Source organism: Loxodonta africana, chromosome 16 (genome assembly GCF_030014295.1).
Source record: "Loxodonta africana isolate mLoxAfr1 chromosome 16, mLoxAfr1.hap2, whole genome shotgun sequence".
Lineage (NCBI taxonomy): Eukaryota > Metazoa > Chordata > Mammalia > Proboscidea > Elephantidae > Loxodonta > Loxodonta africana.
In genome coordinates, this window is record NC_087357.1 from 48,294,126 (window position 1) to 48,308,152 (window position 14,027).

Genomic DNA, 14,027 nt, shown 5'->3' on the forward strand with positions numbered 1-14,027 from the left:
TTAAATCCAGGAATTATTCTCTGCTGTCTGTTTTGAAGAAAACCCTGGTGGTGTAGTGGTTAAGAGCTACGGCTGCTAACCAAAGGGTTGGCAGTTCAAATCCGCCAGGCGCTCCTTGGAAACTCTATGGTGCAGTTCTGCTCTGTCCTATAGGGTCACTATGAGTCGGAATCGAGTCAACAGCACTGGGTTTGGTTTGTTTTTTTTCTATGAGCCCGAATCAACTCGATGGCAACAGGTTTGGTTTTGTTTGGTTTCTTTTGAAAAGTGACCCTGGAATGTGAACCTAAAAGAACACTCACATGAGGGGTAAAACAAGCAGTAGAGAGAGCATTCTGAGGACCTAAGTGCAGCTCTGGGTTTTACGTGATGATGATAGAAGGGGCTTGGCACAGGTGTATTTGATCTGACTTGACTTAGGGAGGGACAACATGACAAAAGCCAGGGTAAGGTGTTCTTTGTAAGTATTATCATTTACTTCAGGACAAAAAAAAAAGAAAAAAATCACACCAAACAACCAAAGAAAGGGTGTGTTCAATCTTCAGGATATTCCTGAGCAACGTGGGGTGAAGGAAGGGAAAATATTTCCAGTGTAGTACTTCAGACAGGAAGGAGAAAAGATTCATTTCAAAGAATACAAAGATCCCCAACAATTTCCAATATAATCATGGAATTTCTGTGCCACCCCAGCTCCCTTCTTGCTCACAGGCCAGGAAATAGCTTCTGTCATACTGATTTATACATTGACTTTATGTTTTTCTATACATAAGATTAACCTCTTTTATGATCTGGTGTCATTACTGAAAACACAGAGATTATCTCACTTGGAACCACAGTGTCCTTTGGATTTTTTTCTTTGTCTTTCATAAGTAGTTTCTTCATGTGCGATTGTGCAGGTGAGTGAAACAGAACAGCTCTGATTCTCTCTTCTTCTTTAGACGGGCTATAGCAAAGCTGGCCAGGATGCACGGGGTATCCTCAAGAGGTTGTATAGTCGTGCCTTCATCATGGCGGAACCCGATGGGTCAAATAGAGTTGTGTTTGTCAGCATTGACATAGGCATGGTGTCTCAAAGACTCAGGCTGGAGGTAAGTGGTTGCAGGGAGAAAGATGACATGGTTTAAAAGAGAAGTCTGTGGGTGAATGCAAAGGAAACTAAACACTTTTGGTTTCTCATCCAGTGGGTTTCTACTACCTTCGACATCATAAGCTCTTGACAATGCAACATATAATTGTACAAGGACAATGGTCGTCATTATTTTGTTCTATGTTATCTTGATCAAAAACTTACTTTTGGTTCAAGTGATGGCTCATCATTATTAACGCTAATGTGTTTTTTTGAGAGTGTATTATGTTCCAGGTGTCCTTCACATAAATTTTCTCATTTAACCCTCCTTGTTAGAAGTTTAAGAGCACCAACTAATCATAAACCCTTCCCTCAACTTCTTAGACAATTGAGAATAGATGCAAAGACCCAGATGAGGAAATACAGCACTGAAACTAAGTTGGCCATGAGTTAGTTACTGCTAAAGCTGGGTTAAAGGCACAGGGAGATTCATGATCCTATTCTGATGACTTTTGTGTGTGTTTGCATTTTTCCAGAATAAAAGTTTAAAAAGAGTGAGGCATCAACTCTCTTAATTTTAAAACTGTATTGCGGAATGTGGTAGGTCTTCTATAGTTTTCCCCAAATTTACACATTGATACCCTCTGCTGGGAAACTTGAGATTATCAGAAAGGTTCATGGAGGGTCCTGGGTTGCCAGAGACCTTGTAAGGTACAACAGAGAGAGAAAGAGAGAAAGTGGGAGGGAAAGAAGGAGGGAGGGAGAGAGGAGGAGGAGGAGGAGGAGGAGGGAAAAGAGAGAAGAGATGAAGAGGGAGAGGGGTAGAGAGACAAAGAGAAATAGAGTAACAGAGTGACAGACACACATGGACTTCCACGTCCAGCTAAGCCAAGTCCTAGGCTATGATCTAGTTATCTTTTCTGCATAGAATCAGATCACAGAAGGAGAATATGCTCTGCTAATGTCATACATACTCATGAGTGTGGGAAAGAGGAGTCTGGAGCATCCAGAATGATTCCCATTACATGTCAATCACACAGTGTCATACTCTATCAGTGTTACCTATTAAACACTTTGTTCCTCCTGCTGTGTGAAGAGGTCGGTGAAAGGGATGATGAAAGGAGCTAAAAGCATTTCTTCGATATCACACCCTCTTGGGGAGTGCAGCAGAAGACTTTCTCATGTGTGAAAACATGAGAAGCCAAAACAAAACAAAACACCAAACCAGTTGCTGTCGAATCAGGTCTGACTCATGGTGACCTTATGTGTTTTAGAGTAGAACTGCACTCCGTAGGGTTTTCAATGGCTGTGATCTTTTGCTAGGTGTTTATTTGAGGTGTGTCTGGGTGGATTCAAACTGCTAACCTTTTGGTTAGTAGCCAAGTGCTTAACTGTCTGTGCCACCCAGGAACCCCTTATATGAGGAAAACAAAAACAAAAAACAAACCCGGTGTCGTCAAGTCGATTCCGACTCATAGCGACCCTATAGGACAGAGTAGAACTGCCCCATAGAGTTTCCAAGAAGCACCTGGTGGATTCGTACTGCCGAAACTTTGGTTAGCTAAAACTACCATGAGAGGAGAGACAAGCAGTAGAAATTAGGAGTAAGCTATCATAGAGGAAGAGACGTTGGAATGGGCAGAATTTTGAATGGTTAAGACAGGAAGAGAGAGATACCAGATGAAAGGGAAAACATGAGCAGAAGCACAGGGGAGAGGTGTAGATTCTTTTGAGGGAACAGGTAGGAGTTCTCTTAGGACATACATAGGTTTGTAGTTGGAGATATACCTGGAAGGTGGGTTGGTTCTAATTGTGGAGGACCAGGGATGTCATATTATTTTTTAATTCTGCAGGTTATGAGCGGTCTTAGAAGACTTGGAGTGTGTGAGTGATAGAAGCACAATTTTGCTTTAGGATGATTGATCAGACAGTGATGCAGGTGAAGGCACAAATTAGCAGATTCTTTAAATTAATATCCAGGCTCTATTGATGAGGATCCAGTTAGGAAAACAATAATCACACTAGGCATTTCAAACAAAGAGTCATTAATACAGGTTAATTTTACAAGGAGCTGAAAGGCCAAAGGAACCAGAAAAAGAAGCTAGGACTGTGGGGAGGGCTTTTACTTGGCTTGGCTGTTTCCCCTGCATCGTGTGAGGCTGACTCAACCAACAGAGTGACACTGAAATTGGATGGTGGTCGGAGGTGAGATGAAATGCTAAAGAGATCTGGGGATCGATGGACATCAAAGCTAACACATAGGACAGTGAAACCTGTGAGAGCCAGAACTGTATCTAGGACTGTCTTGTTTTTCTGGGTCTTGCAAGTTTTCTGCCTTTGACCGGGTGCAGTCTTGCCACTTTTCTATCACTCTCTATTAGTGGAAAATATTTGAATTTTCTTTCTCTGACAGGTTTCTGCCTTACACAGGCTCTGGTTTTGCAGGTTTTACTGTACCATGGTGAGCCGGTGCCTTCTATATATTAACTTAGTTAATCTTCCGAACAGCTCTATGAGGGAGGTACTGCTAGCATCTCATTTGACAGACTGGGGAACAGAGTTGCACAGGATCAGGTAATTTGTCCAAGGTGATGCAGGAAGGACTATCAGAGCTAGGTTTCAAACTTAGGCATGTTGACGCAGAGTACACTGTCCTTACCACTGCACCATACTGCCTTTCTGAAGACTCAAAGATGATTCTGATGGAAAATAGTAAGGTCATTGACCAAAATAAAAAACCAGTTGCCTTGGAGTCCATTCCAACTCCTGGCGACCTCAGATGTGTCAGAGTAGAAAAGCCAGTCGTGCTCTGCTGGGGTTTCAATGGCTGATTTTTTTTTTCAAAAGTAGATCACCAGATCTTTCTTTAAACCTCCAAACTTTTAGTTGGAAGCCAAGTGTACTAACCATTTTCACCACCCAGAGAATCCTTAACAGAAATAGAAGAGTCAAAAGGTAGATTTTGGAGGTGGGATCAGGTGGTGAACCCATAAAAAAACGTGGTGAGAGGGGTTTAATGTGTTGGTTTGTAGATGCTGTCAAGTCAGTAGTGGGCACCGTTTGACCACTTCTTCCCATTTTTACTTCCGCATGCAATCTGCAGCCCAGCAGGAAGGCCTTTAAATGAACCCACTTAGTTATCCCAAGTTAACCCAAAGGAAGGCGTAAAACATAAATGTAGCTAAACAGGTGCCATTAAGCTTATTTATAGCACCTGGTTTTAGGCAGGTGCTCAGTCTCAGCTTTAAGACTGATGAAATTCCCAGCATGGAATGAAGATTAGGGAAGGTCCCCGAGTAGTGAGACGGGGTAGGAAAACAGGAAGACTTTTTAAGTCTTTCTAAGTCATGTTCCCAAGTGTGTCAGCAATAGGAAATAGAATGGAAACTGAAAACAAAATGGAGAGCTATCTGTAGACATTAATGTAAATGCTTTGTTCTGGGTTAAAATATCTCTCCTTCCATGAAGTAGGAAACCTGCTTCCTACCGCAAATGTAATGACTATTTGCCGTCACTGGTTATACTATTGCTGGGTTTTTAATTTTCTTTTCTTTTCCCCAGAAGTCCCATGTGTCTGGCTTCATATCAGAGATTTTAGTTTAGGATAAGATTTCTATGGGCCGTTTGCAATTTTTTTCCTCTGATTTAAAATTCAAGATTTATGATTTCTACTGTTTTAAGAGCTTGATTTTTGAATAAGCATAACAAAATACTTTCAATTCTAAATACCTAATTCCACATGTAGTCTTTAGGTATGAAAACAGGGTGGGGCTAGGGGAGCTTTAAATGTGATTCTACTCCAAACCAAACCCACTGCTGTCAAATTGATTCCAACTCATAGATACCCCGTAGTGTTCCCGAGGCTGTAAATCTCTACCAAAGCAGACTGCCACATCTTTCTCCTGCCAAGTCACTGGTAGTTTCAAACCACCAACCTTTTGTTCAGCAGTCGAGTGCTTTAACCACTGTGCCACCAGGACTCCGAATGTGATTAGCAGTTTTTTTTTTTCTGTCATCTTCCTGTCTTAGTTGCAGAATTGTAAGAACATTAGACTTTGACTTTAGCTCAGTTTTCGTGGCGTCCCTTTGTTGATCAGACATTGTCTCTTAATAGACATTTCTGACCTTCTTGAGTGTGGTAGCTACCATGTGGATGAATATATGAGAATAATGAGTAGGTGGAGCTGGAGTTAGGGGCAGATAGAAAGAACATGGAAACTTATTGACGGAGAATGTGGGCTACTTGGTTAGATGGGTGTTAGTTTGGTTAGATTTTGTTTCCACATTCTTGTATCACAAAGTTGCTTACATAGACATGGTAACCTAACAATTGGTCTTTGGCTGCATGGAGTGGTTAACGAAGCAAGACGGCTTGTAAAAGCTTTCTGCTGATTCAATGACTGCATCGCTGGGATGAGGGTGGTGTAGTTTTTTATCTAAAATAGGAGGGGTTGAATGGATGTCTTTATGTATATTAGGTCCATAGCACATAAGCTGCTATTCTTCTATGTACTACTGGTATGTGGGAACTGACTTGTACCAGCTCATGAGAACTGATTTTAAATATCCAGGGATTTTGTGAGCTGGTGGTTAAAATTTTGATAGTTTGAAATTGGCCATGGTGGGAGTATTTATACCATAGCAATTGGCAAACACTACAAGTGAGGGCTATTTTTTTTTTTTTTTTTTTTAGAGAGACAGTTTATCAGCATAACACTATTGGTATACCCAAGGTAGACATTACTAATTGATAACAATGCTCTTTCTTGCTAAGCTTGGGTTTGGCCTCAGAATCCTTCTCAACACATGACTTCTGACAGCACCACTAAAAAAAAAAAAAAAATGAAATGAAGTAAATACTAAAATAAGCAGTTATTTCCATTTGTGGTATAAAAGAGCTTTCATCATCGCCCCCGGCAATAGGTGGCAGCAATGTATGTTGAAAGGAGCCCTGGTGGCACCATGGCTAAGTGCTCGGCTGCTAACTGAAAGGTCAGTGTTTCAAACATTCCAGCTGCTCTGCGGGAGAAAAGACCTGGCTATCTGCTCCCATAAAGAGTACAGCCCAGGAAACCCTATGGAGCAATTCTACTATGTCCTATAGGGTCACTATAATTTGGAATTAGCTTGAGGGCACATAACAACAACAACAACAAATGACGCTTTTGCTAGATCATTTTAATGATTCTGACATTTAAAAAAAAAGTCAAAACCCCTCTGACAGAGAAGCTGTGGTAATATCAAACACCAGGTTGCAGCTGATTAAAACCTAATCAGAAACAGGTACTCAGCAGCACTACTAATTTTCTCTCTGTCGTTTTCTCGATGTGCATGTACCAGATAAAGACACTAGTCATGTATTTGGATGTTCATTGATTGGCTAATTCTTAGTTTTTATACAGCAATAGATAATGAATAAAATCTTAAAACCTAGTGACAAAATATCAATAAACCAGTTGTTATCAAGTCAATTTTGACTCATAGTGGCCCCATTTGTGTCAGAGCAGAACTTTGCTCCATAGGGTTTTCAGTGGCTGTTTTAGTTAGCAGCGAGCACATTAACCTTTGGCAGCACCCAGAAAAAAAAAAAAAACAACTTTTTTTTTTTTGACTCCTTAAAACAGTAATCATATATTATTGCTCATGGTTTTTGTAGGTCAGGAATCCAAGAGCGGCTGGGTTGGGTGGTTCTGACTTGTGTTAGAAGCTATACATCATCATTGATTGTGTTAGAAGCTATACATCATGAGGTTGCACTCAGATGTTGGCTGGGGCTGAAGGATCCCCTTCAAGGTTGTTACCCATGTGGGCAGCAAGTGGGTGCTGCTAAGATGGCTCCTCTCCTGTCCACAGAATTGTTGGAGTGTTCTTACCTCATAGCAGCTGATTTCCCTGGGACCAACAAGTGTTATCGTCTATGTCAGATAATATTGAGTTCCTTATCTTGGGACGTGAGGGGTAAAGAGAGCTTTGAGCTTTGTTCACTCAGCCCAGAAAGCTTATCCCCTAGACGTTGCACAATCAGCCTGCTCTCTTCACTTAAGCCTCTGCTGAAAGGTACTCTTCAGAAAGACCTCTTTCATTAGCATCCATAACTCTTTTTTAAATTACCCAGTGATATTTTACTTCATAGTATTTATCACTATATGATATAATCTGCTGTATTTACTTGTTTATTGTCTTTTTTCCTCAGTAGAATAAAAAATCTTCGAGGGTAGGGACCTTATCTATTCCTAAGGCTTAGAATAGTGCTTGAATATTAATACTCTGTATTGAATGATGAATAGGTAAGAGTACTGAGTCTATAGTTAGGGAACCTTGGGCCTGGGCCTGGCTTTGCTATTTATTAGCTCAATGGGAAAATTATTTACATTCCTTAAGCTTCATAGTTCTCAGCTAAAAATGGCGTTAACAATACCTACCTTTTGGAGTTGTTATGATGATTTTCAAATGATATAACGTATGTAAATTACTATTATTATCAATATTATTATTGTTGTTACAATGATATACTGAAGCATAGAGTGAATGGTTGCTTGATAGGAATGTCGTCAGTATAGATCAGTGATTGAATTCATCATAGCTGAGCTACCATGTTTTGTGCTTTTCCTTTTCTTAGTTCTGTTTTTTTTTTTTGAAGGTTCTGGACAGACTGGAGAGTAAATATGGCTCCCTGTACAGAAGAGACAATGTTATCCTGAGTGGTACTCACACACACTCAGGTCCAGCAGGCTTCTTCCAGTATACTGTATTCGTAATTGCCAGTGAAGGATTTAGTAATAGAACTTTTCAGTACGTGGTCAATGGCATCGTGAAGGTAGGCAGCAAATCAAATAGTCCGGGGCAGCTGTCTTTACCATTGCTGATGGGAGGGTTAGAGGTGGTTTGGTGTGGTATGGAGAGTGCCTATAAAATCTGGGCCTGAACACAGTCTTAGCATCTATCACCCTTTCCCTTCCTGGCTTCCATTTAGCTTCTGTTCCTGAGCTGTTACTATTAGGCCTGATGCGCTGACTGAGTGAGAGAGAGGGACTCTATGGCAGCAAGCCCCATCTCGTCATCCCAAAAGATGGGAAACATTTTGTATGTAACCCTTAAAAGTTATAAGGCCCCACATGGCCTGTTCTCTACATAGTTACATGAAAAGAAAACCAACAAGAAACCTAAAGTAATTGCAAATAATTTCACTCTTGCCTTGTATTTCCTAAAGGGTATAAAAGGGGATCCAATTACAAACACAACATCATCATTTCTAAAATAATCCATAGCAGCTCCAGACTTCCAGGGTACTCTTCACCAATACCCTCAAACTCCTCTTCCAATCCTGGTTTATGAGCTTTTACTCCTTTCTCCCCTGCATTCCAGCTTACTATTTTCCTACTTAGGATACTTGATAATGTTTTCCTACATTCATTTGCCCTTCTAGGTTTAGTCTCTTTCTACCTTCTCTCACAAACACAACCCAGATACCCAGGGATCCAGCTGGCAAAGGCAGAACTTGCTTTACAGCAATGTTTTTCAAACTGTGGCTATCAATCTATTAATAGCTTACAAAATCATTTTCAGGAGTTGCAGTAAGCATTAACAAAAAAAAAGAACTATAATAAAATAGGTTGGAAAATATCAGAGTGCATAACACATAAAACCAAAATCCATTGCTGTCGAGTCAATGCTGACTCACAGCAGCCTTGTAGGAGAGAGTAGAACTGCCCCATAGGGTTTCCAAGGAATAGCTGGTGGGTTTGAACTGCCAACCTTTTGCTTAGCAGTTGAACATTTAACCACTGCACCACCAGGGTTCTGCATAACACGTAGTAGTAGTATATTTGTTTTGTGAAACTTTTGTTTTAGTATGCATATGTCGTGTGTTAAATTATAATGAAAAATGTATCTCTTACTATGGCTGTCAGCCAAAAAGTTTAGGAAACACTGCCTCAGAGGGCCTTAGAGGGCAGAGGGATTAGAGTGAAGGGAGGGTGAGGAACTTACATGTTAGTAAATCTTGTCCCAGTCTCACAGGAGTAATTCCTCGCATTTTGACCATCTCAAATGGCAGGTGGTGCCTGACTCAGCCCTTGTTCTAGCTGCAGAGCAGTCGAGAGAGATTAAGGGATGGAGTGCTTGACAATTTCAGGCATTAATCAGCATGCTGCTTCCCTATACACACCTCCGTCTCAACCTTAAAGGCCATTGTGGTTACTTCCAGAATGACACCCTCCATGTGGTCCTCCCAGCTTTCATTCTAATGGAGCCAAGTTAAAGACAAAGGAAATTGTCCATGGGACTCTTCCATTTCTCTTGACTAAGTCATTATTCCTACCAGGATTTCTAAACTTACAACCCCTTGTTTTGTTTTTGTTTTTTGTCTTCAGAGCATTGAAATAGCACATGAAAATATGAAACCAGGCAAACTCTTTATCAATAAAGGAAATGTGGATGGTGTACAGATCAATCGAAGCCCTTATTCTTATCTTCAGAATCCGCTATCAGAGAGAGCAAGGTAAGGAGGAATTATCAAAACAAAGTCATGTGTTGCCTTTAGGGAACCGTATCAAAATTTAAGTTCAGGATCATTACCTGGTGAACACAGTGGGATGCTAGAAGAATATTAAAGTCAAAGTAATTTAAAACTATGTATCTAGACAAGAGGAAATAAAAAGTGAATGAAGAAATGCTAACCTGGGCCATTTCTTTCCAGTTCTCTGGCTGTGGGAACCAGTGTGGATATTTGAAGGACCCTAGGGTTTGGAATCATAAATTTTTATTTATTTAGGGTTTGGAATCAGGCACAACTATGGTCTCATTTTAGCTTGATTTTAAGGGATTCACTGGAAACCCTGGCGGTGTAGTGGTTAAGAGCTACAGCTGCTAACCAAAAAGTCAGCAGTTTGAATCCGCCAGGCACTCCTTGAAAACCATACAATACAGTTCTACTCTGTCCTATAGGGTTGCTATGAGTTGGAATTGACTTGATGACAACAGGTTTTAAGGGATTTACTTGTCTTAATTTGACTCTCGGCTTCTTCATCTGTACAATGCTGTTAATAGTGTACATAGCACATATTTGTTAAGTTAATGAACAGCTCTTTTTATTATATAGTATAAAAAAAAAAAATTTTTTTTTTTTTTTTAGAAGACATCATATCCAGAATAAATCATCTTAGTTCAGGAGAATGTGGCAAGAGAGAGAAGGTAAAAGAATAAAGGGCCAGGAATGAAGAGCAAGGAATAAAGCCAACATAATTGAATGGAACATCCAAGGGAGATGATAATTTTCTCTGCTTTTTTTTTTTTTTTTAAGTGAGGAACCAGCTTTGTGACAGAAGAGAAGCACTTGGCTACTGTGCTTGGCAGTTTGCATTTGTCTGTGTATATTTCAGTAGCTTTTAAAAGAGGTGATTTTTAAAAAATATAATCTACTTTCTTTTGAAAGGACATAAAAAAAGCTTTAAGTCGTAGGTCGTGAATACTTTTGTGTTGCAGATTTCTAGCTATTTTTAAGATGTTCCATTAAAATTCAATACTGGAGGAGAAATTGCAAAGATAAATCTTCTGTATAAAAACATACATGTATGTTGTATAATGCAATAAATTATATGAAAATGTATAATTCTGCTCCAATCAGCTTACATAGTGCTTCCAATTTTGATCACAGGTGTAAACTGTTTTCTTAGCTGAGGAATGAGGTACAGGATATAATACATGGGACTTATTACTTGCCAGGGAAACTCACCTATCAAGAGGCATTTTTTGTTTTTGTGTCTGCTTTACTGTTTGTCTCAAAAGACAAGGGCCAGGTTCTCACACAGAATTGACTGAGTTTCTCTGTTTTGTTGACCAGGTACTCTTCAAATACAGATAAAGAAATGGTAATTTTGAAAATGGTAGATCTGAATGGACATGACCTGGGCTTCATCAGGTACTGTATTTCCTTTTTTTAGTCTGTCAGGATAACTTTCCTTGATTAAGGGTGAAGGGGTAGGGTATGGGAAGAGAATAGAATCATGCAGCAGAGATGGGAATAAGTCAAGTGGTTAATAAGTCAAATGGTTAATAAGTCAAGTGGTTATGTTTCGACTCTAGGAGGCAGACATATCTAGGATCCAGCTATGTGACGTTGGGCAAGGTTCTCAGTCCCTCAGGGTTTAGTTCTTCCTCTGTAAAATGAGGCTAATACAAATATTACCTTAGTGTGGGATCTGAGTAAAGAGGTCAGCACAACATCTGGCATGTAATATAAAGACTCAGTAAACATAAGTGCTTATTACTATATCAAGATCTCTTATGTGGAAGTCCTATGATATTGTACAGTGATTTCTTGCTAAAATGGGGACAAAAATCTGACCAGCCAGGAAGTAATTATTAACCTGGGTATTTTCCTAAAACAGTTTGGTTGCTAACCTAAAGGTAGGCAGCTCGAATCCACCAGCTGCTCCTTGGAAACCCTATGGGGCAGTTCTACTCAAACCAAAGGGTTTTGTTTTGTTTTACGGGTTCCTAAAAGGGTTAAGTCTAATGCAGGACAACGCCAATTTGTTACAAAAGCAGTACTGATACCACCTAAAGGAAGCAGATGAGGTGAAATTACAGTTAAAAACAAATTTTAACATTGTTCTCCGATAGTGACTGCGTATTAGAAAACTCACAGATTTTATTTTGTTCAAAAAGAAGGCATTGGCATTCATATGTGATTTTGGTTCTGCATTTGGACTGACTCAGGAATTGACTGAGTGAGTGGTTGACACAGTACCAGGTTACCTTGACCTTGACTTATTCTTATTAGCTAGGTGATTTGGACAAGTTCTATAACTGCTCTGTGTCTCTAAAATTGTGGGATAAAATGAGTCCTTAAAATGCTGATAATAAGTTTTAGAAAAGGCGATGAGGGGTGTATCAGGTAGGATTCTGAAATATCCAAATGAAAATTAGCAGTGAATTAAAAATAGCAAAGGGGTAAAGGAAAACATTAAAGGCTAAGACTCACGGTTCAGCTACCAGGGTTGGCCTTATAACTAGACAGAAGACGGCATCGTGGTGAGTTCAGGTTTTGGGGCCAGCTGGACATGGGTTCAATTCCAACCCTGCCACTTTCTAACTCTGTGGCTTGGGGAAAGTAATTCATCCACTTATACTTCAATTATCCTATTTGAAAATGAGAATAATAATAGCTCCTACAGTTGTTGAAGATTAAACAAGATAATGCATGCAAAGCTCTAGCTTGGTACCTGGCATATAAAAAGAGTTTAATAATTTTAGAAGATTCTACCTCTTCCAAATAAATCCACTATTGGCATATTGGAATGCCTAGCATTAGCGTCACTAAAAGCAGGGTCACTAAAAATTCCCTGTTAAAATAAACGTTGATATATGGGCTGACATAATAGAACTAGTTCTTCCGTTACAATAAATTCATCTATTGATTAGTTACTATTTGGCATTCCATTCAACAGACTTTCTATACGTCAGGCATTTAATATGTGTTTAGGGAAAATTATGATAAATAAGGCATGGTCTCTATCATGAATGTGCTTACAGGTTAGTGGGGTGGTTGGGGGCAGGAGACAGAGGCAGATAGACAAATAACCATAATAAGTCATTAGTGCTGTCATGTGGGCATAAATAAATGCTGTGGGAATTTGGAAGAGGTAGGCCTGAGTTTTGCCTGAGAGCGCAGCAGAAGGCTTCAAAGAGTAAACAACCCTTGAGCTGGACCTTGAAGGAGCCAAAGGATTTCTCCTGGAGTTCATGAAGAACAAGAAGTGAGTTGTGAGGATGGGGTGTAGGCAAGGTCAAAGAGTGGGTAAGAGATAAATTTGGAAAGCAAGTTAGCTGTAAATTGTGAAGCACTTTAGTGGGGAATTTGATTAGAAGTGGGTTCTGCTCAGGAGTGTCAGGATAAGAATGTACATCTATGGCTAGATAGACTGAGCATCTCAGATTTGTTGGGAAAAGATGGCTTTTCCCTTAATAGTTTCTATTAACTCTTGGCTTAAGGATTCAGATTATTCATGATTCTCTTTTACTGGTTTCTGAATCTTTTAAGTGGGAACAGAAAGCTCACAAATGCTATGCCCACATGTTCTTTAATTCCTTGCATATATCTGTGTTGCATATCTGAATGTCCCAGGGTCAACTGTCAAGGTTATAGCAATGCTTTTCTATCTGCTGTGTTTAACACACCATGATAAATTTCCATTGTTTCTATAACCACCATATGTTATTCTTGATGTAATTGTTCCTGAATTGCCTCCTGTTGCATAGTGATAATTGCTCATTGAGTATGCTGAAAATGATCCAAAATGTAAAGCCAAATCTGGGCTGCTGGAACAACTCAGACACCACATGTAGGTGCTTGCCTTTAGACAGAATCCCAAGATGCAGGGAGTCTGAGAACACAGAATCTCAGAATTGTATAGCATGGAGACCAGCCAGTACAACTTTCAGCTAAAGGGCCAAGGCCTAGAAAGGTGATATGGCCTGGCCAGTGTCATAGGGACAGTTTATAGTGAAGCCAAGACTATCCTATTCACACGGAAATCCATATTGATGTTCATAATTCCTTCCTTCCTACTTTGTCTTCATTTCTTTATTCAACAAGTTTGCCCTAGGCACCAACTATATGCCACACAATACTTCCCAGTATTTGGAGTGATGCATTCTCTGGCCTTGGGATAAGGATATCTGTGTTTGTGCTCCTTGAGCAAATCCCTTCAACTCTTGTGAGACTCAGTTTCCCCATTTTTCAAATGTAAATATAACACTTTCCCTCCACACAGAGATTACTATTCATTCACTCAAGCATTAAATAATTGTGGAATATATGTGTCATGCACTGAGCTTGTACTAGGGACAGTCTGGTGAGAAAAATAGATGTAGTTGCTACCATTACAGAACTTACAGTCTGCTGTTGGAGACAGGAGATACTCGGATAGTCATATAAATTCTTGTAAAGTTATAACTG

At 39.8% G+C, this 14,027-nt stretch overlaps 1 protein-coding gene across 1 annotated transcript in view; it reads left to right on the forward strand.

Moving 5' to 3' along the window:
- Positions 1-14,027, forward strand: part of ASAH2 (N-acylsphingosine amidohydrolase 2) — a 67,364-nt gene that overhangs the window by 9,745 nt on the left and 43,592 nt on the right. Inside the window, 4 exon segments of the mRNA XM_003409023.3 lie at positions 939-1,088; positions 7,707-7,883; positions 9,439-9,566; positions 10,908-10,985. Of these exon segments, the coding sequence (XP_003409071.1) occupies positions 939-1,088; positions 7,707-7,883; positions 9,439-9,566; positions 10,908-10,985 (533 nt within the window).